General features: G+C 42.6%; 13 protein-coding genes and 1 non-coding gene across 14 annotated transcripts; 7 read left to right on the top strand and 7 right to left on the bottom strand.

Annotated features, from left to right (window-relative positions):
- Positions 1-782: 782 nt before the first annotated feature.
- V1516DRAFT_673037 (uncharacterized protein) lies at positions 783-3,600 on the top strand. Its single transcript, XM_066921840.1, has 3 exons — positions 783-1,249; positions 1,308-3,088; positions 3,155-3,600. Exons 1-3 carry the CDS (start codon positions 888-890, stop codon positions 3,316-3,318), a joined length of 2,307 nt encoding a protein of 768 aa, XP_066778045.1. The 5' UTR covers positions 783-887; the 3' UTR covers positions 3,319-3,600.
- A 481-nt stretch (positions 3,601-4,081) lies between these two features.
- On the bottom strand, positions 4,082-6,286 carry V1516DRAFT_711260 (uncharacterized protein; the record flags this gene model as incomplete). The annotated part of the gene is made up of 1 exon (XM_066924261.1): positions 4,082-6,286. The coding sequence occupies one exon, from the start codon at positions 6,284-6,286 to the stop codon at positions 4,082-4,084; it is 2,205 nt and encodes a 734-aa protein (XP_066778044.1).
- An 874-nt stretch (positions 6,287-7,160) lies between these two features.
- Positions 7,161-8,147, bottom strand: V1516DRAFT_663516 (uncharacterized protein; the record flags this gene model as incomplete). The annotated part of the gene is made up of 2 exons (XM_066920517.1): positions 7,161-7,836; positions 7,888-8,147. The coding sequence occupies 2 exons, from the start codon at positions 8,145-8,147 to the stop codon at positions 7,161-7,163; spliced, it is 936 nt and encodes a 311-aa protein (XP_066778043.1).
- An 18-nt stretch (positions 8,148-8,165) lies between these two features.
- On the top strand, positions 8,166-10,703 carry V1516DRAFT_265715 (uncharacterized protein). Its single transcript, XM_066918823.1, has one exon. The coding sequence runs from the start codon at positions 8,601-8,603 to the stop codon at positions 10,395-10,397; it is 1,797 nt and encodes a 598-aa protein (XP_066778042.1). The 5' UTR covers positions 8,166-8,600; the 3' UTR covers positions 10,398-10,703.
- V1516DRAFT_673031 (uncharacterized protein) lies at positions 10,335-11,732 on the bottom strand. Its single transcript, XM_066921839.1, has one exon. It carries the CDS (start codon positions 11,619-11,621, stop codon positions 10,563-10,565), a length of 1,059 nt encoding a protein of 352 aa, XP_066778041.1. The 5' UTR covers positions 11,622-11,732; the 3' UTR covers positions 10,335-10,562.
- Positions 11,733-11,835: 103 nt separating this feature from the next.
- Positions 11,836-13,129, top strand: V1516DRAFT_673030 (uncharacterized protein). Its single transcript, XM_066921838.1, has 2 exons — positions 11,836-11,873; positions 11,926-13,129. Exons 1-2 carry the CDS (start codon positions 11,860-11,862, stop codon positions 13,028-13,030), a joined length of 1,119 nt encoding a protein of 372 aa, XP_066778040.1. The 5' UTR covers positions 11,836-11,859; the 3' UTR covers positions 13,031-13,129.
- Positions 13,033-13,750, bottom strand: V1516DRAFT_673028 (uncharacterized protein). The gene is made up of 3 exons (XM_066921837.1): positions 13,632-13,750; positions 13,312-13,566; positions 13,033-13,236 (listed from the first exon to the last, which is right to left on the bottom strand). Exons 1-3 carry the CDS (start codon positions 13,699-13,701, stop codon positions 13,133-13,135), a joined length of 429 nt encoding a protein of 142 aa, XP_066778039.1. The 5' UTR covers positions 13,702-13,750; the 3' UTR covers positions 13,033-13,132.
- A 106-nt stretch (positions 13,751-13,856) lies between these two features.
- Positions 13,857-15,486, bottom strand: V1516DRAFT_673025 (thiamine diphosphate-binding protein). Its single transcript, XM_066921836.1, has 2 exons — positions 15,190-15,486; positions 13,857-15,030 (listed from the first exon to the last, which is right to left on the bottom strand). Exons 1-2 carry the CDS (start codon positions 15,379-15,381, stop codon positions 14,041-14,043), a joined length of 1,182 nt encoding a protein of 393 aa, XP_066778038.1. The 5' UTR covers positions 15,382-15,486; the 3' UTR covers positions 13,857-14,040.
- A 175-nt stretch (positions 15,487-15,661) lies between these two features.
- On the top strand, positions 15,662-17,063 carry V1516DRAFT_673024 (protein BCP1). Its single transcript, XM_066921835.1, has one exon. It carries the CDS (start codon positions 15,945-15,947, stop codon positions 16,845-16,847), a length of 903 nt encoding a protein of 300 aa, XP_066778037.1. The 5' UTR covers positions 15,662-15,944; the 3' UTR covers positions 16,848-17,063.
- V1516DRAFT_621741 (uncharacterized protein) lies at positions 16,939-18,377 on the bottom strand (the record flags this gene model as incomplete). Its single annotated transcript, XM_066919542.1, has 5 exons — positions 16,939-17,196; positions 17,425-17,534; positions 17,582-17,705; positions 17,766-17,888; positions 17,943-18,377. 5 exons carry the CDS (start codon positions 18,375-18,377, stop codon positions 16,939-16,941), a joined length of 1,050 nt encoding a protein of 349 aa, XP_066778036.1.
- Positions 18,378-18,989: 612 nt separating this feature from the next.
- On the top strand, positions 18,990-21,016 carry V1516DRAFT_673020 (uncharacterized protein). The gene is made up of 2 exons (XM_066921834.1): positions 18,990-19,155; positions 19,230-21,016. Exons 1-2 carry the CDS (start codon positions 19,114-19,116, stop codon positions 20,781-20,783), a joined length of 1,596 nt encoding a protein of 531 aa, XP_066778035.1. The 5' UTR covers positions 18,990-19,113; the 3' UTR covers positions 20,784-21,016.
- A 332-nt stretch (positions 21,017-21,348) lies between these two features.
- V1516DRAFT_673017 (DASH complex subunit Dad4) lies at positions 21,349-22,099 on the top strand. Its single transcript, XM_066921833.1, has 3 exons — positions 21,349-21,465; positions 21,522-21,566; positions 21,618-22,099. Exons 1-3 carry the CDS (start codon positions 21,406-21,408, stop codon positions 21,729-21,731), a joined length of 219 nt encoding a protein of 72 aa, XP_066778034.1. The 5' UTR covers positions 21,349-21,405; the 3' UTR covers positions 21,732-22,099.
- Positions 22,100-22,270: 171 nt separating this feature from the next.
- V1516DRAFT_673014 (uncharacterized protein) lies at positions 22,271-24,172 on the bottom strand. Its single transcript, XM_066921832.1, has one exon. It carries the CDS (start codon positions 23,943-23,945, stop codon positions 22,590-22,592), a length of 1,356 nt encoding a protein of 451 aa, XP_066778033.1. The 5' UTR covers positions 23,946-24,172; the 3' UTR covers positions 22,271-22,589.
- V1516DRAFT_t32 lies at positions 22,350-22,423 on the top strand. The gene has a single exon. It is a non-coding gene; the product is annotated as a tRNA-Ile (tRNA).
- Positions 24,173-24,825: the final 653 nt, after the last annotated feature.

The raw sequence follows: 24,825 nt of genomic DNA, 5'->3' as shown, positions 1-24,825 counted from the left end.
CTTCACGATACACGAGTAAGCCAGGATGGGTCTTACGGAATCTCAATGGCAAAACAAGAGTGGAAGAGCACTGTATAGGAATTCTACAATTACCTCAATCCTACATGCGATGTATCTACAATTCGGTCGATCTTCATAGGTGATATTTCAACAAACTTTCTTGTCTGCAAATCACATCTTCTGCTGCGAACTTTAGGCGACACGCGAGCGAATTTTAAAGGACTGCTGAAATTTGACTGCTACTAGAAATTAATTCGACAAAAAATAAAACATAGTACGACTGGATTTTCGCTTTTAATTCTTTCTGCTCGTTGTATAGACTTCCGGGTGACGTACTCTCTGAATGCAGCGGTAACAAGCAGAGGAGGTGAAGATCATGCAAAGAATCACTGAACAGCGGTTGCTAAAACAGTGATTTCAACCTACCTGCGACGAGTTCGGTCAGATAATAACATCCGAGTGTCTATTGAAAGATGTCAAGCAGACATAACAGATAGCATAGTTCTTCTATGCCGTTCTCAGTCTGTTTCGTTACTCATCTCCTGATAACTAGCTCCATATCCGCCCCTTCATGGTTCGGCTAAATCGGCTCTTATGAAAGTCCTCCTTAATTATTAACCGACGAACACTAGTTCGTTCAATTATTGTCTCCGTAACACTATTCTCGTCCTAATTTATTTTCAAACCGATTAGCAATCTCCCATCTTCTCCTTTCTTCATATTACAAGCAACCTCTGCTTGTACACGAAATTCTCATTTGACACTTTTGGTATCCCTTGCCCATTGTATCACGTGATTAACAATTTGTCGCCTATGTTTGTTTATAATTTACTGCTCTGTGGAGTGCTGTTCGCGATTTTGGTGCAGGTTATTTCTTTGTCCGATTTATGGAACGTTCAACAAACGTATCCCGAACTTCGATGGTAAGGCCGCCTTCTGCCGCTGCGAAAACGCCTAGTCGGGCGCTTTCGCCGTCGCCGTCGCGTCTCAAGTCCAACTCTAGAATTTCTCACTATCCACCACGACCCTCATCTGCAAGTTCAAATGCAGCTAGTCCTCGACCAGGTTCTGCTGCAAGTGGATATCATGAGATCGACATTGTTGTTGGTGATTTGGTATATGTTCCTGGAGGTGCACGCGGGGTGGTACTCTATATTGGATCGGTGCATGGAAAGCTGGGCGATTTTGCAGGTGTTGATCTTTTAGGAGAAGATGCTTCTAAAGGTAAAAACGATGGTACAGTGAACGGGTATGTAATCACTTGATAAATATGAATTGTTTGCATTGTTTAATTGATTTGTGCTAAGCGTGCGATATTTTAATCCGTCTCACGAGCGGTCAGGCATATTTGTTCCTGTTCGAAAAGTCACCTTAGAAGCGCCTGATCCGGTCATTGTTCCTGCCGTGCCTCCCCTTCCAAGTACTCCTCGTCCACGATCAGTACTATCATCTAGGACTGCTGGAGCAGGGGCAACTCCTATACGTCCTCCTTCCTCGCTTGCCTTTGAAAGGACTATGTCTCCCGTTCCTGCACAGACGAATGGTAATAGAAGAACCACATTGGGGCATGTTCCGGTTCCTTCTTCAGGTCGAACATCGCGCTCATCTCTTTCCAGGCCTGTCGCCATGTCACCTTCTCAATCCGCGCCTTCTTCTTCCAACAATGGGATTTTGACTCCTCGGTCACGACTACCGTCTACGCCCAATGCGACGGGTCGCCGCAAATCTTTAGCACCTTCGCTGCCTGCCGTTCCTTCTGCGCTTAAAAAAGGATCCCAGTCGCTATCTGCCGCATCTTTAAATGACTCTAATTTCGCATCTACTACAAAGTCTGATTCTTATGAAATGGAGGACAGTATAGATGATGGCTTGCACTCAGTATCGATATCTTCTTCAGCGGAGGTTACTGCGCTAAAATCGGAGCTGAAATCTACTCTTATTCTGCTAGCTGAACGTGAAAGTAAAATTAAGCAACAAAATGAGACGTTGCAAGATATGCAGGCAACAGTAGCGGAGTTTGCTTCTCTGTATCCAACACCTGGATCAGGTAGTCTGCCTGCTAACTCGTCAGATCACAATTCAAATGCCGCTCCGGCTGAAACAAGGACAAAGGAGAGTTCATCAGAAGATGCTCCACTGACTAAACGTGAGCTGGAAATGCGTGAAATGCTGCAAAATAAAGACTCGGAGTTAGCGCAACTAAAGCAGGATCTTGAATTGAAGCGACAAGAGTTTAAAGACACTATGAACACACTTCAGCGCGCTAGCGAAGCTGCAAATCAAATGTACGAGCTGCAGATTGAAGACCTTCATAGCCGAGTTCGTGAAGGATCCATGGCTAATAGCAACGATGCTTTGGAAGGACTACATGATCTCGAAGAACGTTTGATTGAACTTGAAATTGCACTTGAAACGTCACATGCTCGCGAAAACGAATTAGAAATGAGTCTAGCAGATACTCGGCTAGCATTACAAGCTAGAGATAACGAGCTGAGTGAAGATAGTGGAGCCCTGAAGCAGTCTCAATCAACTTTGGATCAGTTGGCTGCGAGGGAATTGGAGATTGAGCGTAAGAATTGCGAAATTGAAGACTTAAAACATCAGTTAGGCGAGACTCAAGAACTTATCACTGCTAGCAATTCAACAGTTATCACTAGTCAAGAATTTTCCGTTAGCATAGAAGCCAAAGAAGCTGAGATATTTCAACTTCGCGCTCAGCTCACTGACGCGTTAGCAAAAGCATCTGAATCTGTAAGTAATATTAATAACTCTGATTCCGAGCGTGTGAAACTCGAAGCCGAAATTTCAAATCTGGAGAAGATGGTAGAAATCCGAGTGTTTCGAGAACAAGAACTTGAACGAGATTTGATTGCGTTGCGCGACGAGTTATCAACCGCTAAAGATGAATTAGAGACTCAGAGGAGTCTAATTGAGAAATTACAATCCCAAAGGCAGCCTATGCTGCCACTACAGAAGCTGCAATCTAACCCGCCGAAATCCCCTCTAAAACCTACGTCGATCACAAGTCTGAACGGAAGTACTCTCTCAACTCAGCCCGTATTGATTTGCGATATATGCGGATTAGAAGGTATGAATCGTTATTGTTTAGAATAAAATTTCGGGCCGACTAACATTTTCCCTTCTGCTTCTGAAGGCCATGATATAATAGATTGCAAACTCGGCGGCTTTGGCTCTTTAGGGCCAGACGCAACTCATCCAGTCTCCTCTGCAAATCCTCCTCCGGCTCCTAAGCGACTATGGTGTGCACTATGTGAACGTGATGGTCACTCCAGCATCGATTGTCCTGATGGATTGTGATCTGGTGATTGACTTTCAGAATAAAAATATCATATTGACTCAATTGTAATAATTTTTCATGTATATAGAATGTGCTCTCACAATTGTAGCAGGCTTTTATAATTACGCTTTATAATATGTTTTGAGCTCATTAATATCTTATCGCTTAAAGCCCTGATTATTGGAGCCCACTTACTAGAGAAATCTTGAATCACTAGTTACCGAGGTCAACGTTCTGGATAGACACGAATCTTGTATTCACTAAAGGATATAGGTACTCCACAAACATTCAAATACACAATCGAAAATCAATTAAACTGGTTTCCACGCATTCACTATTCAAACACAGACCGTATCACGGACCTCGTTACTTGTTCCTTCCTCGCCATTTGGGAAAAGAAGAGAAACTAACCAGGTACAATTAAAACGCATCCTGCCGAAAAAGTAATAAAATAAACAGCAAAAAAGCGCAGAGACAAAGAGACAAAAGAGACAAACGACAAAACTTTTCAAAATCATGCCAGTGAACCAAATCTCAGCAACTTTTATATAATCAGAGACAAATTCGGTAATATCCCCTTCAAAAAACAGAAGAACTCCAACAGCTGCTATTTCTCCATTCATTCATTACTAACAAAATAATAGACAGCAATCAATAGAATAACATATAAGGAAACCTTGAGCTATCCTTGACTCGGATATCATCCCCCAAACATATCTCCAAACCTCACAGTTTTGCCCCTAGATTCTCCACCACCCATGATCACTCATCCGTCCACGACTTTTAAACCGAAACAGAAGGCGTCTGAGAGGCCTCTTCATCTTCACTTGTCTTCGCGAAACTATTATTGTACACCTCCACAGCCTCGTTAATACGGAGTTGTAGAGCTTCATCATCCTCCAATAAAGCAAGAAGGCTATTCGTGTCCAGATCCAAAAGCATACCAGTAATCTTACCCGCAATTTGAGGTTGTACTAACTCAATTTTTGGATAAAGAGCCTCTCCAAGCATCTGTCTTTGGAGCTCAGGCGGGGCCGCAGAAATCGAGGCGGGTGTCAATTCAGGAACAACAGCCGCAGGAGCCGCGGCAAGGACAGCACCTTCGTCATCTCGGCGCTGTTGATGATGAAGTCGATTGGTCCGTGAAAGACCATTTCGAGGGCCCTGTTGACCAGAGACGGGATAGTTGGTTCGTTGGGGTCCTCGTCCACCTTGAACACCAGGTATCTGTTGTGGGCCACCCTGTTGTTGAATCTGTTGTGGTGTGACCTGTCCAGGTAGAGGAACTGGAGGTTGACCAGGAATATAGCCATTATACATAGGAGGAATGCCGTACATTTGCAAAGGCTGACCGTTGGGTCCCGGGACTCCACGGGGAGCCCATTGACCCTGACCAGGAACACCCTGTCCTGGCCGCGGTGGAATCCCGCCTTGCTGGAGAAGAATTTGAGGTCCCCCATTAGAGAAAACGTTTCGTCCAGCAGGAACCGGTGGAATAAAAGCCTGTTGGCCGGCTTGAGGACCATAAAATAAGGCGTTCGGAAGATATTGCCCAGGCATTCCTGCTGCTGCTGCTTGCTGTTGCAAGCGGAGCTGGTTGCGAGCCTGGATCTGTTGCTCCAGCTGTGACTTTCGGACATCCTTACGCTGAGCTAGAGCAACATAAAGAGGCTTATTATTGAGCATACGCTGATTCATTTCAGTGACAGCCTTAGTAGCATCATCAGGAGAAGAATAGCAAACAAAACCAAATCCTTTCGATTTTCCCTGTTCATCACGCATAACCTTGGCAGAAGTAATAGTGCCGTGGGCTGAAAATTCTTCCCGAAGACGATCATCATCAACATCATCCTCCAAGTTCTTTACGAAAAGATTAACGCCCTGGTACTTTGACATCTTTTCAAGGCGAGCAGCTTCATACTGCTTGCGAAGTTCTTCTTCACGCTCATGCTTCTTCTGAGCACGACCAACATAAAGCTTTTTACCATTAACATCAGAGTCGTTGAGCTCCTCGACAGCTCTCTCGGCATCCGCATGCTTTTCAAAATTAACAAAACCAAATCCCCTAGGCTTTCCCTCTTCATCCTTAGCGAGCAAAACTGAGGTTACAGGGCCAAATTTGGTAAAAAGTTCTTCAAATTGCTTATCAGTGACCTCGGATTCAATATTTTTGACGTAAACATTAGTGAAGTTTGCCTTTAGTTCATCAAAACCAGATTGTCGATCTTTCTTAGCAATGTGACGTCCAACAAAAACTTTCTTATCATTGAGAAGCATACCGTTAACGTGTTTAATAGCATTCTCGGCAGATTCGCCAGTCTCATAATGGACAAAACCATAGCCTCGAGATTGACCATACTCATCAACAGCAATCTTACAAGATAAAATATTTCCGAAGGCGGTAAAGGTGTCATGAAGGGCCTTGTTGTCAATTGCAGCATCAAGGTTCTTAATAAAAATGTTGCCTGCACCAGTCTTGCGTAAAGAAGGATCGCGCTGCGACCACATAATGCGACAGGGACGGCCCTTAATCGATGTGTAGTTGAGCTCATCAAGAGCACGCTGACCTATATTTCCCACGGTTAGAAAAAGATTACGCAAATACAGACAAAGCAACGCACCATCGGTCATATTATGGAAATTCACATAAGCGTATCCAAGGGAACGACGTGTAACTGCATCACGGCAGACACGGATAGAAGCGACAGATCCAACCTGATTGAAGAGCTCGAAAAGCATGGCCTCGGTGACAGTAGGATCGAGTTCACCAACGTAAAGTGAGGCAGAATGGGCAGGACCGGAGGCGTTGGAGGTAGACTCAGACTTCGACTCACTCTCAGTACCGTTCGTAGAGGAAGCTTCAGTAGGCGAAGTAGCGGAAAGAGCAGCAGTAGAAGAAGCCGACTCAGCGGCTGGTTCGGGAGCGGTGGTTTCGACTGAGAGGTTTTTGACCTCATCAGTGACAGCATCAACAGCAGCGTCAGACATGTTTTGAAATGTAAGAATTGAACAGTTAAAATATTCTTAAGATCTAAGAAATGTAAGCTATTACGGTCACTTAGAGAACAGCACCGCTAGACTTAAAAGACAATGCATAAAGGGATAAACTGGTGACACAAAAAGTGAGATGTTCCAAAGGGAGGGAGAAAACTCACCAAATGATACAAATGCAGTCAAAGCAAATATATCAAAGAATATAAAATCCGTGTATAAGCACCCACGGATAAATGAAAAGAACTTCTTAAAAAAGTTCAATCAAGATATTTCTGAGGATAAAATTCCACAACACAAAGATTCTGGAATGGACGAAAAAAGAAAGACTACCGCGAGACACAAGCAACGGAAGTCAAAGGAAGTAGAAAAAAGGGCGAAAAAACACTTTTTAAATCTTTTAAAATTTTTTTGAGAATTTTTTCAAATGATTAAAGAAATCGAAGGGAAAGTTTGTCAGGAGATGGGCTGGAAGAGCTAGAGGGGAGTGAGTACCTGAAAGAAAAAAAATTCAATAGAAGCAAATTTTGTGTATTGGGTTGGGATTGCGATCGGAGCCTGAGAAGGCGGACGAGTACTCCTTAAGCAGTTTGCGTAGTGAAGTTTGAGGATTTAACGTTGAATAATTCTACATATAGGTATTTTTCACGTGCTGGCAGCCCATATTGAAAGAGCCCAGCAACAGATAGGAAAGACATCGGTCATTCATGCGATTTAGGTTGCCAGAATTGGATTGAACTCTGCAGAGTTACAGTATAAGCTGACACTAAAGTAAATGGAAGATGACAGAAAAAAATGTTGATAGTACGATCCTGATAATAGCACTCATATTATTTTCCGATACTAGTCTAGAGGTCAACTTCAACAGTATCTATTGAGTCTTAGTGGCTTCATCGATATTACTATCAGGCAAAGCGGTAGTGTTTTCACTTGTGCCATCTGTTTCTATTGTTTTATTTCCGATAGCATTTGGATAATCACCAAGGTCTTCAACTTTAGCTTGCTCGTCAAGCTCTTGCTGAATATCCTGTTCAGGGAGTTGGATATCATTATAATTGAGCATATAAGTGTCGCCCGATGGCGTGCTCCAATCTTCCATTGCTGTATCTATCGGCAATACATTTTCCCCTATTGCCTGGTCCTTGGTATCACCAAAGCTTTGAGCCTTGTCGGATTGAAGATCAAGAGCCATTCCCAAAGGTGATAACTCTGTTACTCTTTCGACCGACTCCTCAGCTGTAGTCGCAGTGATCACTGAAGTCACATTATCGGTGGTTATTTGCAATTTTTCTCCGCTTTGTGTCTCTCTAAGTGGGTCTGTATCTTTTGCCAGATCTTGGGTTTGAGTATTATGCATGTTTTCCAAATCAGTATTTACTGTATCTACCACTGGAGGTGTAAAAGTTGGTTGAAGCTCGCTTTCTTCGGCCAATACAGTCATATTTTCAGCGGAAGAAGACAGATCAATACTCGGTGGATCCTCTATAGGTGCGCTTGGAGATTCCAAAATCTCTTTAGCTCGAGCAGCAATCTTAGCCAGTAAAAGTCTATTCCAGTCAGTCTCAATCACTCACTCTTCAGCTGTGCAAAGTACAAACCGTTTCTGACTGATCTTGAACTGAAGCATTGCTATCTTAAATTTCTGGTCTTGCACACTATCTGACGTTGAATCTCGAGGAGCAATCAGCTCCAGCGATTGTCGGGCCCGACCTATGGAGTTGCGTATTTTTCCTGCTTCACTGTCGACATCTTTCGCAAGTAATGTACCATCTGATACTCGCTCAAGAATAGATACTAACTCTGGAAGATAATCAAAATCTGCGTGCTGAAATAATTTCACAGGATCGTTGCTTGACATGACTTGATCCAGTATTTCATCTGTTCCTTTACTAGGCGTTCACAAGCATGTTCTGGTTTCAAATGCTGTTCAATCGTGACTATACCCTTACCCTATCCTGCTTGGGAAATTCATAGAGAATTAGCTCACTGCAAATATACAATAGTGCTGGAATGGTGAAGCTGGTGGAGCTGGTTAAAAATCAATTGTACAATTAAAAGAATTTCAGCACACATTCTAGCATACAGGAAATATTCAAATTATAAACAAGTCGTATTTCCTTGTAGCTGACCCAGGAACACTATTGGCACAGGTTCATACAAAGATCACGTGGTAAAGTTTATCGGTCGACTGGTCCCATTCCCATAAGCTTTCACTTAGCACTCATGCACCAAACATATTCTGGCCATTTACAGGGAGTAGTTTTTTGCGCGGGATTTGATATAGCAAAAAAGAGAATCGATTTAATCCAGAATGTCTTTGGAATCCGCGCTGGAAGAAGAGCGACTTGAAATTGTTAAGTTGCTGGAACAGCATAAACCGAAGGATGAATTGCAACTACCTTCACGAGTATCACGTTCCGCATCTCCACTGCGGTCACGGCGTGAATCGGCATCTCCGTCTGAGCCCAAAAAGCAGGCGGATAATCCATATGCTAAACGTCGAGGTGAACTTATTACATCGTCGATGCTAGCTAAGAATTTCCATAATTTATCTCCTGCTGCGCAGGAGTTGCTACTATCAACCACCTCTGTGCCTGAACTCGATGAAGAACCAGTATCAAATCAAACGAAATCGGCCAGAAGTTCCTCAATGCCGAGAAAGAAGCATCCATCTTTGATTTTACCTTCTGCAGGACCTGAATTAAAGCCATATCCTAGTATCCGGTCTGCTAGTCATGCGTCGTCGATGCTCTATCCGGTACAGTCCTCGAGCTCTCGCCCCCGTTCGTCCTCATTCAATTCTTCCACCGATGGTGGGACTCTCAGAAGATATAAGTCTGCTGATGAGACTGGCTCGTCTCTCCCTTATGTATCAAATGAGATTGATACGGATTCATATTTGTTATCACCTACTACTTCATACGGACAGCCTCTGTCTCCTACCTCCACTAGCAACACACTCTCACCGACGCATAGTCATAAGTCTCCTTCAGACAGCTTTTCGAATGCATATCGAAGACTCTCAGATGCTAATATGTTAAAGGCTGGTGGTAAGCTTGCTCAGCTTGCGGTGAGCAAACGAAGTCAGTCGTCTGACACTCGTTTGGAAGAAGATGATGATGATGAGAATGCTATCGAGTCGTCTTCTGAAGATTCATCTTCAGATGAATCGGATTCTGGTTCAGACTTAGAAGAATCTGTTGCTCGTCAACAGCCTCCACCGGGTCGTCAGCCTCAGAGTTTGATGGCAGCTATGGAAGACGAGCGCAAAGCCGTATCATCTGTTGCACAAAAATATGTTGTTCATTCTTTGATTGAACCGCCTCCACCTTCTCGAATTGACGGATTGAGTGCCAAGGAGCGACGTCATTTAGTACACCCAAAGACGGCATTTGATCTGGTCGATGATGCAAATAAGAATTCTCCTTACACTTCTGATGGCGAGGAGCGTATTGACATTAAGAAGGCGATGCGCCTACCGATTAAAGTCTCTGATATTGAGAGTAATCGTGAAGCGGGCCGGGTATTGCGTACAATCACTCGAGGATATGCGGATGAGTTTAAAGATAAGGAAAATGTCAAACATCGATCATATATTGTAGCTACAGACGCTTCATCCGAGTCTATGTATGCACTGGAGTGGACGGTCGGTACGATTCTGCGAGATGGGAATCTGATGTATGCTGTATATGCAATGGAGGAGCCGGAAGAAGATAAAAACAATCCCATAGATGAGTCTGTTTTGGAGCAGGAACGAATCGATGCCGCTAAAGAAGTAACAGCGTTTATTGTCAAGCTGCTTAAAAAGACGCTTTTGCAAGTTGAGTGTGTAGTGGAAGTTATGCACTGCAAATCGCCCAAGCATCTACTATGCGATGTGATTGATTACATCAATCCTACAATGGTTATTCTAGGTTCCCGTGGTCGATCTGCTCTGAAGGGAGTTTTATTGGGAAGTTTTTCAAATTATTTAGTTACCAAGAGTAGCGTACCTGTTATGGTCGCTCGCAAGAAACTTAAGAAGACGAAACACCGCAACAGACCTGTCAAGTTCTCTAACAATTTAAGAGAGGGTGTTTCTACATTGAGTCTTGCAAAAGTTGACTAATTGGAACTTAATGTCTTTCGCTTAGTCATCTGGTGGTATTGGAGTATGCATGTCGTTATTAAATGTAGCATAATTATTTGGTTTTTTTAGTTAATTGAGTATTATATGTGTAGTTTTGAAATATGAAGAATGTCTACAATACATGCGACCAGATATAAAATTTTTCTATCGATTACGGTCCCATATACTGCGCTTCTTGCGCCTAGCCGCAGAATAATCGCCAGAACCAAGATCCCAATCTTCACCCATGAATTCGTTCTGATTCGGTTTTTTCCGTTTAGACTTGTTTTCTGCCAAGCGAATAAAATTCATTTCTTCGTACCCGCGGATCCTACTTTCTTGGGCCAAATCTCTAGTTGTTTGAGTACCACCTCTACCATGTGCAAGAACATTAGCTCCGACTGAAGGGGCAGATTCAGGTGCAGTGGAAGTAGTTTCAGTAATATACTCTTCAAGAGCCGTGTTTTTGCGCAATTTGTTGACTAATTTAGCGGATTGCTGTCCAGATGTATTTCGAGTGGAAGGAAGTTTGGTAGGATTGATTTTGGGAGGAATGTACTTTGCTGGCTTAGAAGATTCTTTTGATTGCTTCGTTCTGGATGATGTGCTATTCACCAGCATATTAGGCCTGGGCTTATATGACAATGGCAAATCGTCTTCTTCATCTTCTTCTTCGTCCTCATTCTCTTCCTCGTCTTCTCCAAATGCATTCCCTGATGTTTGCTCGTCCGAGAGTGCAGACTCGTCTTCGTCCGAATTATAATCAATTTTCTTCGCAAATTTTGAAGTCTTGATTGGTGCATCAGCAGCCCGCAAAAGCTTCTGAATTTGATATTCAATCTTCTTTTCCAGTGGCCTCACACCTCGCTCTAGAATAACTCTATCTGTAACAATCAACTTCCGTACCTCATCATCAAATTCGTCAAGTGACTTAGGGCCTTGGTCCAAAGTCTCGTTTGCAGATGATTCCTCTTCTATCAGCTCTTGGTCTGAGCTAGCCAGTGAAATTAAACATCTCAGCACAAGATCATGTAAATACGAAGTCATGGTTTCATCTTTTAGCCCCATTAGCGACACACCAGCTGAATCCTTCCCGAGTTGAGCCAGATCGGAACTATCAAGCAGAGTCTTAATGCGTTGGTTCACAGACTCGATCGAGGAAGAAACAGTCTTCATCGCTAAAACGTATTTTTGATCTTCTGCAATCTTGTCCTCACTCGCCATTTCATGTACTGTATAAATGCTTTGAGAAAGATTCTGTACGTATTGGGCTCAAATGCGGTTTTCCGCAGCTAAGTAAAACTTTCAACCAAGTCCGCCGCGCAGCTGGGACTGGGAGAAATGATGACTTCAGTCAAGGATCTTGTACTACAACGATGACTTATTCCCGCCACAGAATTTGTGCTGCATTTTAAGAAAGATTTAATTTCTTGGGTATAAAATTTCCGATATCAACGCAATAATGACGAGTATAAAGTAAGTGATTTGTTGTACGTTATATGTAACTTGAATACTAACAACGTTTCAGAGCTGATATCAACAAATCGACATGGGAGGACACAGATATTCCTTCGATTTGTGAGAGATGTTTAGGACCGAATCCCTATACACTAATGACGCGAGCGAGACATGATGAAGAATGCAAGATATGCACTCGGCCATTCACGGTATTTCGCTGGCGGCCGGAAAATTCCGGAGGCAGATACAAGAAAAATACAATTTGCAATACATGTGCGAGGCAGAAAAATTGCTGTCAGAGCTGTATGCTTGATTTGTCGTTTGGGCTACCGATTGCTATTCGCGATGCTGCTTTGAAGATGGTGAAAGGTTCTGGAGGGTCTAATGCGCTGACTAGTACGACCGTGGAACCTCAGAACATCATTTCAAAGCAATTTGTTGCTCAAAATATTGAGGAGAAATTGAGGGAAGCGGGTGGTGAAGATCTGTCACTTTACAATCGCGAAGAAGAAGCAGAGGAAGTCGGGAAGAGATTATTACAACAGCTCGCTTCATCTCAGCCATATTATTCCCGTAGTAATGTAGGGAAATACGACGACAATAAGAGACCTAAAGACCTGCGGAACGTGGTCACGAAATCTGCAAAAGTTCTCAAGAATAATACAAAACTGCTGAGCAAGATTGCTAGTCAATCGAAAAAACTAACTGTACCTAGTGATCCCAAGATCATGTCATTATTTCTCACAGGAGTTGAAGATGATTTACCAGAATATGCAATCCGGAAATATTTCCAAGAGTTTGGGACGTTGAAATCTGTTGTCTGCTCACATCGAAGTCACTGCGCGTTTATCAATTTTTCCACGCGTGAGAGTGCGGAAACAGCTGCGGAAACTACGGGCTCGACAGTGATTATTGACGGCTGTCCTCTACGAGTAACTTGGGGCCGTCCCCGACCCATCGATGACGAAGACCATAGTTTACAAAACGCCAAGCTCTCAGCCGCTAACAAACGTAAAATGCTTGCTGAAGCACGAGGAATCAATGAGAAAAGCCAGCATTCTGACAATTCGAAGAATTATCAGGCAGGCGAATCCGTTAAGCTTCTGAAGCCTGCGTTACCGCCAGGTCAAGATGCGCCAGTTTATGCAAGCCAGCAGCCTGATTTCGAGCTGTAAAATAGTGTTATGAATATAGAATTTTGTATAATGATTGGCAGTAGACTGCCAATACGATAGTTATGTACACTTAAATTTGAAATTTTGGCAAATTATGAACATTTATTGAGTCCAAGAGACCCGTTTCAGTCTACCAGACAAATTTGTCTTGCCACCTTTGACCGATTCATTATCACCGAGCTCTGAATATTTGTGTAGTTTTATTTCTAGTATGCGTTAGAAAGAATATGTCCACAATCGTAGTCATCAACATTATCCTCTCCTCCGGAAATTGAACTCACTATATACTCCTTGATCTGTCTCGACGTTGCTGCCATCAGCGGTTTGGGAACCATCGATTTCAGTTTTGCTACTATCTTCGACTTTCACGCCCTGAGCAACATTACTCTGAAGGATTAGCGTGACGCCTGCAGCATGCTCGAGGCGCTTATCAATGTCTTCAAAATCTAAAGGATCACCTTCTCGTAATTCGGATCGGCCAAGTTCGAATTGTTTCCGAATCTCACTATGTGATGCTGTTCTCATTCGCAAGTCATCTGCAGGTAGAGAAGTATCCCAGATTAGTGTTACTGAATATCAACTCTGACTTGCGTATACAAACCTCCAAAGGCATACCGAGTAGCCCTTAAAATAGAGCGATAGGAATGTAAAACCGCTAATCGTCGAGACATTTTGCGCAATAGGATTTAATCATGCATCATTAACTGAATAAACTCCTATTGATATAGATTTGTTTCCGATTAAAGCATTGGCCAGACTACGCTGCGGCGCAGCAGAACCAAACATGTTTCTTACGACCTATTTTCACCCCTCTCTACTTCTGGAGTACGAACAAAAATAAAAGTCTATTAAGGCTATGCAACAGTTTGTAAATAGACCAGTTTAAAAATTATAATAAACAGAAGATAGACAGCTACGCCATATAGCTTCCTAGCTTCCGATCATTTCAAGAACTATTGAAGCTTAAGATTTGAAAAGACAGTGAGCTAATTCACCGCACATAAACTTGCCTAATATGGGAGGTAAAGTGCTTTTTTCGCGGCTTTCACAATGATTTCTGGTGTTGGAAAAGCAAAGTCCTCAAGTTCCTTGGCGTATGGTGTTGGAACCTCGGCACCAGTGACTCGTTCGACAGGAGCATCAAGATAGTCGAAAGCTTCAGATTCCATAATTTGAGCGCATATCTCAGATCCAAATCCGAAAGCCGGGAATCCAGAGTCGACAGATACAAGACGGTTGGTTTTCTTCACAGACTCAATAATAGTCGGCACATCCATGGGCTTGATCGAACGAAGATTGATAACTTCCGCAGAAACATTCTCAGCCGCAAGTAACTCTGCAGCCTTTAGACAGAACTCAACATTTCGCGAATGGGAAACAAACGTGATGTCTGTGCCTGCGCGCTCAATCTTGGCCTTGCCAATTGGAATAACAAAATCGGGAGAAAGACACTCTTGGGAGACCTCAAAGCTCTCACCGTAGAGAATCTCATTTTCAAGAAAGACTGTGACGTTAGGATCACGAATAGCGGCTTTCAACAATCCACGAGCATCTTCAGCAGAATAGGGCGAAACGACTTTCAGTCCAGGAATCGAGCCGTACCAAGCAGAATAATCCTGTGAATGTTGAGCAGCGACACCAGCAGCTGCACCATTGGGGCCACGGAATGTAACATTACAAGGCTGGGTTCCGCCAGACATGTAAAAAGTCTTTGCACCGGAGTTGATGATCTGGTCGATGGCCTGCATCGCAAAGTTGAATGTCATAAACTCACAGATCGGCTTTAGCCCGGCGAGAGCAGCACCGACGCAGAGACCAGTGAAGCCGGCTTCAGTGATAGGCGTGTCGACAACCCGCTTATCGCCAAATTTGTCTAAAAGTCCCCGGGAGATCTTGTAGGCACCATTGTATTGGGCGACCTCCTCACCCATGAGAAAGACATGCTCGTCTCGCTCCATCTCTTCGGCCATTGCCGAGTTAAGAGCATCACGGACAGTCATCTGAATACAAATTAGATTATGATTCTGTTGGTTTAACAGGGAGTCACCAGATTGTGCAGAGAAATGTTGTTCATGTACCAGCAACAAACAGCCGCCGCGCATAAGACTCAACATCACGGCATAATGTCTAATTCAGAAATCAAGATTAGCTTTACATACCTGAGTGGACCCGCCACTAGAAGACGCCTTGCGAATACCGAGATCAACCATACGCATGGCAGCATTTTGCCCGACAACTGGAATTGGAGTGTTGGGGATCAAAAGACGAGAAGGATGAGAAACCGCGGCAGAAGTGGTAAAGGCTCGCTTCGCCAGGAAGCGTCTAGCCATGAGTTGCGAAGTCGAGACCATCGAGGGAAACACGATCTAACGATGAGCAAGCTACTTAAAGACTGAAGGATTGGAACAGAGACCAATTATTATCCAATTTCAAATCGAATAATCGAAATAGTCCTTATAATCCTGATAAAAGAAAGCAGAGAGATCCCACCTACCATTCGGGAATCGTGGTTGCGAGAACTCTGCTCTCGGCCAATCATGGCCGATCACGTGAATTTCGGAAGCGCGCTGCGCTTGAGTGGGGGCGGGGTGGCCATGATGGTCGATCCAAAAGCTTTTAGGAATTTACGGTTAAGAGGTTAGTTGGCTTTCAGTTCATACTGGAGCTCTCATAGGATAATATCTGTATAAATTTTCCAATTCAGCTATATTCTTTGATTTGAAAGGCTGTCAGATCTCTCGAATTATGATTACATAATATATATTGCTTCTAATGACTAATCAAACTTAAGCCGCATTGATTCAGAGAACAGTCTATCCAACTCCCAACCACTCTAAAAATATAGGTTCTTTCTCGAGTTGACGAGTCCACGAATTTTGTAAAACGGACTCTATACAGGTTAGAATATTTGGTCATGGCAAAAAGGAAAGCGGCAGCAAAGAAGGATGAATCTTATTCAAATTCGGACTCCGAAGACTCAAGCGAACAGAAAATTGTTAATGTTGACTTCGATTTTTTTGATTTGAATCCAGATGTCGATTACCAGGCAATCAAAAATCTCCTTCGTCAAACTTTGGACGCAGACAATGCTCGACTTGATCTTTCCGCACTAACAGATCTTATTCTTGAGCAGGCTCGTGCTCAAGCCATTGGGTCTACAATCAAGACTGACGGGCCTGAATCTGATCCTTTTGCATTCCTTGCTCTAGTTCCGATTTCGCCCAGCAAGCTCACCGCTCCCATTCGAGAGTATCTTGATTATCTGTTATCTCGATGCCGTACGAGCAACAAAGATCTTTGCACGACCATCCAGACATTGACAGAGGCAACATATGCTGGGCCGAAGACTGCAATTTTGTTTTCCGAACGCCTAATCAATATGCCAACAGAAGTCATTCCTCCCATGTACCGAATGTTTCTCGATGAACTTGAGCGCTCTAGTGACAGCTATGATCAATTTTTTCTACTTTCAAAGTCCTATCAAGAAGTGAGCTCTCAGCTTGACAATGATGCCGATGATTATGGTGATTTACCACGCTCAAAACGTACTAAGAAAACCAAGTCAAGAGCCTCCAGATCGAAGCTCAGCACTAGTTCTGAGGTCTTCTATTTCCATGCCGAAGATGAGATTTTGCGGCAGCATTCTATTACAAGTTCCCTGTTTCAATATGCAACCCCCGCACAGGAAGCTGACTCGCGACGAACTTTTTTGGATTACGGAATTGCTCCTCAAGGACTTATTGTATTCATCTCCAAGTCTGAGCTCCGAGCGGCTGTCAAAATTATGCTTGAAACGTTTGCTATTCCAGCTCCATAAATAAATGTTTGAATTTGAAGTATGGTGTCAGTTTATGTACAAAATGATGAAGCAAAAAATGTTCTATAAACATATTTCTGTCTTTGATCGTCTACTCCCTCAGGGACTCCCATTCAAGTATTGAAGATACCCAAGCACCTCTCATTGGATCCGCCATTTCTCCACCAACGGGAGCAAATGCACTTTCAAAAGCTCTAGCGTAATTTTCTCCATTGTCCCCCATCAATATAGCCTGATAATCACCTAATACACTGCCTGTATCGTCACTGTCATCATATACTGCTAAATTTGAATATTCATGATCACTGCTTCCGGCTTCTACGTTACCATTAAACTCAACTTCATATCCCTTTCTGCCTCGAAACTGAGTCTCGCCCAAACTCGTACCATTAATGCTCTCATGCAAGACGTTGAATCCTTCGTGTCCGGTAAATGCAGTCAGTCTTATATCAGATAAATGTCTCTCTTCCAGTCTATCACTATGTGGATTGTAATCGTGGTTCCTCTCAGTAAAATCATCATTTCTGGTGTCCAATTCAACATCCTTATCTTCCGTACCGTCAATCGAAACCACCACTCCCTTAAAACTATCGACACTAGGATCAACGTCTTGCGCATTAACCTGCTCAGCGCTTTGATCTTCTTCATCTTCTCGTAATAGTTCTATCCGATAATCAATAACTTGACCTATTTGATATTAACATATAGTCCACCATTTCTAGATTTAAGCCTACTCTTTTCTTCCAAGTCAGTCTGCTGGTCACCATATTTTGTCAATCTCTCGTCGTTCTTGTCTCGTAGTGCAATAAGCTGTGTAATTCTGTCATTAATTTCTCGATTACTTTGTTGAACCATGGCCTACATTAAGTTAACATGCTGACCAAATTTCTTAACCTCCAAACCTCTGACAAAATATACCTTTCGAATAGCTATTCGGCACAGTTTTCGCTCGATATCCTTTTTTTGATGCTCTAGCAGTTCGATACCAGTAAGCTCTTTTTCAGGCTCTGAAGCTTGATTTTTCAGCTTCGATTCGTCATTCTTGCGCCGCCGAAAGAATAATAATCGTTTTGCACTGTTGTTTGCAACCACTACTTTATCAGATGCAATCTGATTTTTTCCCGGACTATCCGATCCATCTGCGTTGGGATCCGGTAGAGTCGCCTTAAATCCATCCATTAGTGAGAACGGAATATCACTTTCTGGTAAATCCTGCAGCATATCGCCAGTTATCACTGGGCCATTTCCATTCGCTGCTCCTAGAACACTATGGGATCGGTCAGAAGCTACATGCTTGGGCGCACTTCTGTTTGACGAAGTGAAAGCAAACATTCGACTTTGCAGACCGGGCTTACGCAATGTAGGTGCCATTTCACCCATCAATGCTCGATATTGTGCCGAATTTATGATATCACCGCCATACGAAGCAGAATTACCTCCAGCAACCAGAGCAGAAGAAGTCGCAGCTACCGTCTTAGAAAGTCGAGCCAGATTAGAGCTTGTCGCCACAGAAAAAGCAGATGAAATCATAGAGGGCGCTTGTAACAGTTGTTGGCTCGATTGCTGATGATGATGGTCACCACCACTAGCCGATGACGCCGGTGTGCCTGTAGCCGCCATGACCGGAATCTTGCAGAAATGAGAGCTCCCCACCAAAACCAGAAATTAAATAGTATATACCTTAGCAAAGATAAAACGAAAAAAAAATCAAAACAAAACAAAAACAGGAAACTGTGTCGCGTAAATAAACAGCTGGATAGACTAGCAGCAGGTAAATAACACCTCCGTGTAGATCAGATAAAACTAGTTCCTTCTCTGGCTGCTCTTGGTCAGACTGAGACAGATTTTGCTATAGCCGTGATCTCCAATCAAAAATAATGTAAATATTGTATCCCGACTAAAAGAAATAGCCAATTGCGCAATTTCACAGTCCCTCTTGAATTGCGCTGATTCGATAGATCTGTCATACCTTCTTGTCGATATTCTGAAGCCCTCGTAGTTTAGACTCAAAACGAAATCCCCACGAACTACACGTGAGCAGTTAAAACCCCTCAGAGCAGAACTCTCGCACCCCGCCAAACTGTATGTGGCTTGGCTTGCCGGTGGGAGGAAAAAATTGTTACTCACTTCTCTGCAAGCCCAAAAGTTGAAATCTGCAGACACCAACAGACACTGAATTCTACTTTGGACTACCAATCTTTGATACAGGGAGATCAAAACTAGTCTGAAACCTATATATTAGTTAAGCAAAATCAATAGCGTAATAATGTCTGATTTTGTCGAGGCTGTCGATAGGGGAGTCACTGAGGTCCGTATCTTCCTGTTACTCCCAGCTCATCGCCGCAAAGAGGAGCAAAACCTGACTGACGTACTTCATTCCAGGTATCGCGGATTTTTGACACAATTCTTGTCCTTGACTTTGGCTCCCAGTACAGTCATTTGATCACTCGTCGTCTTAGGGAGTTCAATGTGTACGCTGAAATGCTACCATGCACTCAGAAGATCAGCGATCTCACCTGGAAGCCAAAGGGCATAATTCTTTCTGGTAGTCCATACTCTGTCTATGCTCCCGATGCTCCGCATGCGGACCCTGCAATTTTTGATCTCGGAGTTCCAATTCTTGGAATTTGCTATGGTCTTCAGGAACTAGGCTGGCGGTTGGGCGGCACAGTTAGTGGCAGTGACAAACGTGAATATGGATATGCTAAGCTCGAGGTGGTGGATCATCACTTCCTCTTTGATGGTATGGATGACTTTCAAGTATGGATGAGTCATGGTGATAAGTTGTCAGCGATTCCTGAAAATTTCAAAGTTATTGCTACAACTTCTAATGCTCCTTTTGCCGCAATTACCCATGTGTCGAAGCCTATTTTTGGAATTCAGTTCCATCCTGAGGTGACACATACCAAGCAAGGTAAAGTTCTTCTCCATAATTTTGCAATTAATGTATGCCATTCATCTCAGAACTGGACAATGCAAAATTTTATTGAGACAGAGATTGCTCGGATTAGAAAATTAGTTCCTACTGGAGATGTCATTGGTGCCGTCTCTGGAGGTGTTGACTCCACTGTTGCTGCTAAACTCCTCTCCGAAGCTATCGGTGAACGATTTCATGCTATATACGTTGATAACGGAGTTATGCGCCTTAATGAAACTCAACAGGTTTATGAAACGCTTACAAAAGGTCTTGGCATCAATCTTACGATTGTTGATGCATCCGAGGTCTTCCTTGGTAAACTGAAAGGCGTTACTGATCCTGAAAAGAAGCGCAAGATTATTGGAAATACGTTTATCGAGATTTTTGAAGAGGAATCTGCGAAGCTAGATAAGCAGTCTGGTGGTCAGATAGAATATCTTCTTCAAGGGACTCTCTATCCTGATGTTATTGAATCGATTTCTTTCAAAGGTCCTTCCCAGACTATTAAGACCCATCACAACGTTGGTGGGCTTCTCGAGAATATGAAACTAAAGCTTATTGAGCCACTACGTGAACTTTTCAAGGATGAAGTTCGTGCTCTCGGTACGCTTATGGGTATTCCTGACGAACTTGTCTGGCGGCATCCATTCCCTGGTCCTGGAATTGCTATTCGAATTCTTGGAGAAGTCACACCTTCGCAGGTGGAGATAGCGCGAAAAGCTGACTATATTTTTATCGAAGAGATCAGAAAGCATGGTCTTTATAACAAAATCTCCCAAGCCTTTGCTTGCCTTTTACCAGTTAAATCTGTTGGTGTCATGGGAGATCAGCGTACCTACGAGCAAGTCATCGCTTTACGCGCTATTGAAACTCAGGATTTCATGACAGCAGACTGGTATCCTTTTGAAGTCGAATTTCTCAAAGTTGTGTCTAGGCGTATTGTCAACGAGGTGGCTGGCGTTGCTCGTGTTGTCTATGATGTGACTTCAAAGCCTCCTGCTACTGTTGAGTGGGAATAAAAGATTAGCCGAACTGCTGTTTAGTCGTTGTTTACTTCCCGATATTGTTTATAGAATAAAAATATGGATAGAATGAGAGATTTGGCCTTGAGTTCCATTTAATCGAGAATTTGCGGAGAACGCACGATACAGTTTTGTAAATTTTCAATAAGCTCACATTGTACTTTATTATATCCAACATTGAATACATCCAGCTCTAGAATTTCCTTCGATCTTTCTCACGAACTTGGTGCTCTCTCCGGCTTTCGTTCTAAAACTATTTATGTAGAAATCACCTAGTCTTGTCTCTGGCTATCAGATTTACTAAGAGTCAATACCTGGATCTCCAACATCTTCTCCGAATACTCTATTCTACGACCATTAAACCTGAAATTCACGCCAAAACGAAATATCCTTATACCACAAGAAAAATATAGTGAACCTTGAGATAAATATATTTTTGCGCAAGAACCTTTTCCAAGGCGAAGTGAAAAAAGTTCACTGCAGTTCCTCGTTAGTCCAAATATATCGAGAAAATATCACGTGAATTTTGAGTCTACTGTTTACTTTTGATAAGCGCGTCATTCTTGTCACGCGTCACACGAATTCAGTAACTGAATATTCTGAAGGTGCAATATTTAAGATGGAAAGTCCCCATGATGAAGCTCAGAGTGCTCTTTTATCTCGGATAGTTATGAATGTTGTAAGTACTAACTTGTTTGAGACTGAGGAGGTGATTATAGTCGCTCATCCAACCAGGAGAAATTGAATGAAGCAGTAATAGTACTTAACCGAGTTTTGCAGGTATGTATGCTGATCTGTAGGAAAAATTACGTCTCTCATTGCAATACTTAGGATGTGAATATGGGGAACATGAATAATGAACTTGTTACGCAAATGTGGGATAGTTATCAGCGTAACGTTCAGATGAATCTTGAGAGTACAGATATGCTCGAGAAGCCTCAATAAGTTGCAAATGCTCCCAGTATTGTCAGTCTATATCAACAAAACACTACAACAGTCCGGCTTACATTTATTCCTGCTCTTACTTTTTTGTGTGGTTGAAGAGCTCCAAGATAGCATAGCTCTGGCTCTCAGCCTGGTTGTACAGTCGGTGCAGGTACAGGCCTATACTGTTTGTCTCTATTCAGCTATGACCTTCACTTGATTGAGTGCATTTTACGTATAGAATAATAAAACCATATAATGTTGATAATATTATCTTCGTCAAGCAGTGTTGGCTTCAAACGGTAGTTTTACCTGTTTCAATATGTCTATAGTTTCTTGATTAGCTTGAAAACTTAGTGCGGCATTAATAACAAAATCAGTTTCATTTATCATACCTTTGCTATTAACATCCTAGAAAATTCTTCCATATGCTAGTCACTGGAAGCGAAAAATTGAAAATCGACATTGAAAGTAGTATTTGATAGATTAAGTTATAGGTCTTCAGAATTTTACCAAGAATGTTCGAATTTAAGATAAACAATTAACTGAAACAATTAAGAGTACTACAATAAATTTTTTCAACATAACTTTATGTATGGAGAAACACCCTTATCCTCCATCCAACTGACTGTGATACACGGTCTTATGGCCCAGTTGGTTAAGGCATGGTGCTAATAACGCCAGGATCCGCGGTTCGATCCCGCGTAAGACCATTTTTTTATTCAGTAGAAATTGAGGATCGTAACGGAGTAAAACACAAAGCAACTTCGAATGCTTCCTACAACACTGCAAGTATGAATAAATATAGGGTGCCAGCAAAAATTCAAATACGAACAGGAATCAGCATTCTATCAATTATATAATACAATTCATCTGCAATCAAGCAGGAGGAATAAAAGAAGCAAATAATACGGCTTGAACGGCTATCCAAGTTATCATATATTTGACTTCCCATAGACCTTCATGCATTTTGAAACTCTGTCTTGCACGATTAATAAACTTCTTTATGCCTCTGCCTGGGACAGTATTTGGTTTGGTAGCTGGTTCATCTATATAAATTCTCTCGGCGATATACCAGTAGACGGCCGGCATGCATGTTCCGACGCGAGTGATTATTTGGACATGCCATATAAATATAGACATGACAAACATAAGACTCTGAATTATTATATACGGACGAAGTTGAGGCACCTTACTATATCTCTGATACGACCGCCAGAACAAAAACCATGTCGGAAAAGCAAAGAAAAAGTTTGGAATCTGCCAGGTACGCCAATATTTGAATAGCCCGACACCCCAGTAATGATTTTGAACATAGCCGTAGATCAATGGTGGCACATTGCCACACCATTCGCGACCCGGACAATATCTCAAGTAAGCAAAAACCTGACCAGACAAGAACCCGGCACCAATGAGAGAACCTCCGATGACAATTCTCACACATCTGCCCCATGCCTTGACATTAAATGACTCATAGAGATCATTAAGGAAAATTATGCCCCATAATATACCATTTCCACGAAGACCGCAGGTAACTGTAAAAGCTGCACCAGACAGAATCGGTTGGTTAGTTTCTCGGAAATAAATACCCAAGAAAGAGAATAAAGCAAAGGCAGTTTCCGAGTAACCTGCAGAAAGAAATATTCCACCAGGACTGACGATGTATAGTAATCCTACAATTAAGGGAAACGACCTAACTGGAGGCTTGAATGAAATCCCCGTCGATTCCGGATCAGGCCTTTTGAACAAATGTTGCTCCAAGATGGTAGACACAAAATATAGAACTAGAATTGCCAAATAATGACACACATGAGCAATTATTAGTGATGCAATAGCATAGCCATAAACACTTTCGACCTGATTTCCAAGATCATCAAGTTCAGGATTAGTCTTTAAGCCAGGCCAGATAAGGTAGAGAGAAGGATTGACACAATAATCACCGACAACTCTGATTAGTCCGGTCCAAAGCCAACCAAAGGCCCATTCTTGCTCATACAGATATCCCCTTTGAGCAATTTTGATGAAAAAAACGGTATCCCAAACTAAAAACCGAGGAAGAATATAATTAACTAGCTCAGGGACTGCGCTAGACTTGAAGAGTAACTGTGACGACGTATCATATTGTTGGAGTACCAATTGAGGAATAACGAACAGCACAATCTTCACGAAAACAAAAGTAGATGATAATAACTTAAGATCATTGAACTGACTGGTCTTAAGTTTCGTTAAAAGCATAGTTAACGCCGATGCTGGTTAAGACTTATTCACATCACAGGTTACGTCTTAAGAACTCTTTGTTTCTGCTAGGCTAAGGGCTATGCTGGGTGAGGGCTAAGTTTCGTATTCGCAGATCAGAAGCGGTACCTGAGAATCTAGATAAGAGAAAGCGAAAGTCAGTGAACAGTTTACTAGGGTAGAGCATATAAAAGCTACGCGCAAGCTCGTGACTTACTCGATATTCATCATGCGCGGAAAAGCTTGCCTAAGCTCCACCTGTCGGTGTTGAGGGCCGGCGTCTCGCAAGGTTCGGTCATCCCGAGCGCGTGGATCACGGACCGAGATACCGAAGAACTTTAGCCTGAACAGGTGCGCAGTTTATAGCTTGACCGAAGTTTTAAGTTGACACAAATTATTTACAGTGACACAGATGATTTAGCTATAATCATTTACTCAGATTAAAATATTACAATGGGTCAAATTTCTGGGAGTCTGTATCTCGGAGTTTCAGCTAGTGGGAAGGATACCTGCCCTCAGTCGTCGCTATATCAGTTCAGCCGCGATTACAAGGAGAAAACCTCCCGATCCAGCAATCTCTTTCTCTGAAGTCGTTGTAACAATAGATAGAGAGAAGCACCAGAATTAATCAAAAAGGTAATCTGTGTGGAGTTTTGAGACAGAACAGTCCGGATAAAATTTCCCGGAAACGGTGGAAACGACCTAACGATGAAGTTAGTAGAAACAAAGGAAGGTCGTAGACTGGGTTTAAACTCAGCAGTTTGGAATTGACTGTTATACGCTGTTATACGAGTATGCCGAAAACAACACAAGAAAAGCCAGTCTAACCTGTCGGAGGTAAGGGAATATTACTCATCTGCGAGTGCGCTGGATTATTATC

Source organism: Lipomyces oligophaga (genome assembly GCF_038497815.1).
Source record: "Lipomyces oligophaga strain CBS 7107 unplaced genomic scaffold V1516scaffold_3, whole genome shotgun sequence".
In the NCBI taxonomy this organism is placed as follows: domain Eukaryota; kingdom Fungi; phylum Ascomycota; class Lipomycetes; order Lipomycetales; family Lipomycetaceae; genus Lipomyces; species [Lipomyces] oligophaga.
The sequence above is the reverse complement of the archived record's forward strand: the minus strand, read 5'-3'. Positions and strand labels throughout refer to the sequence as shown.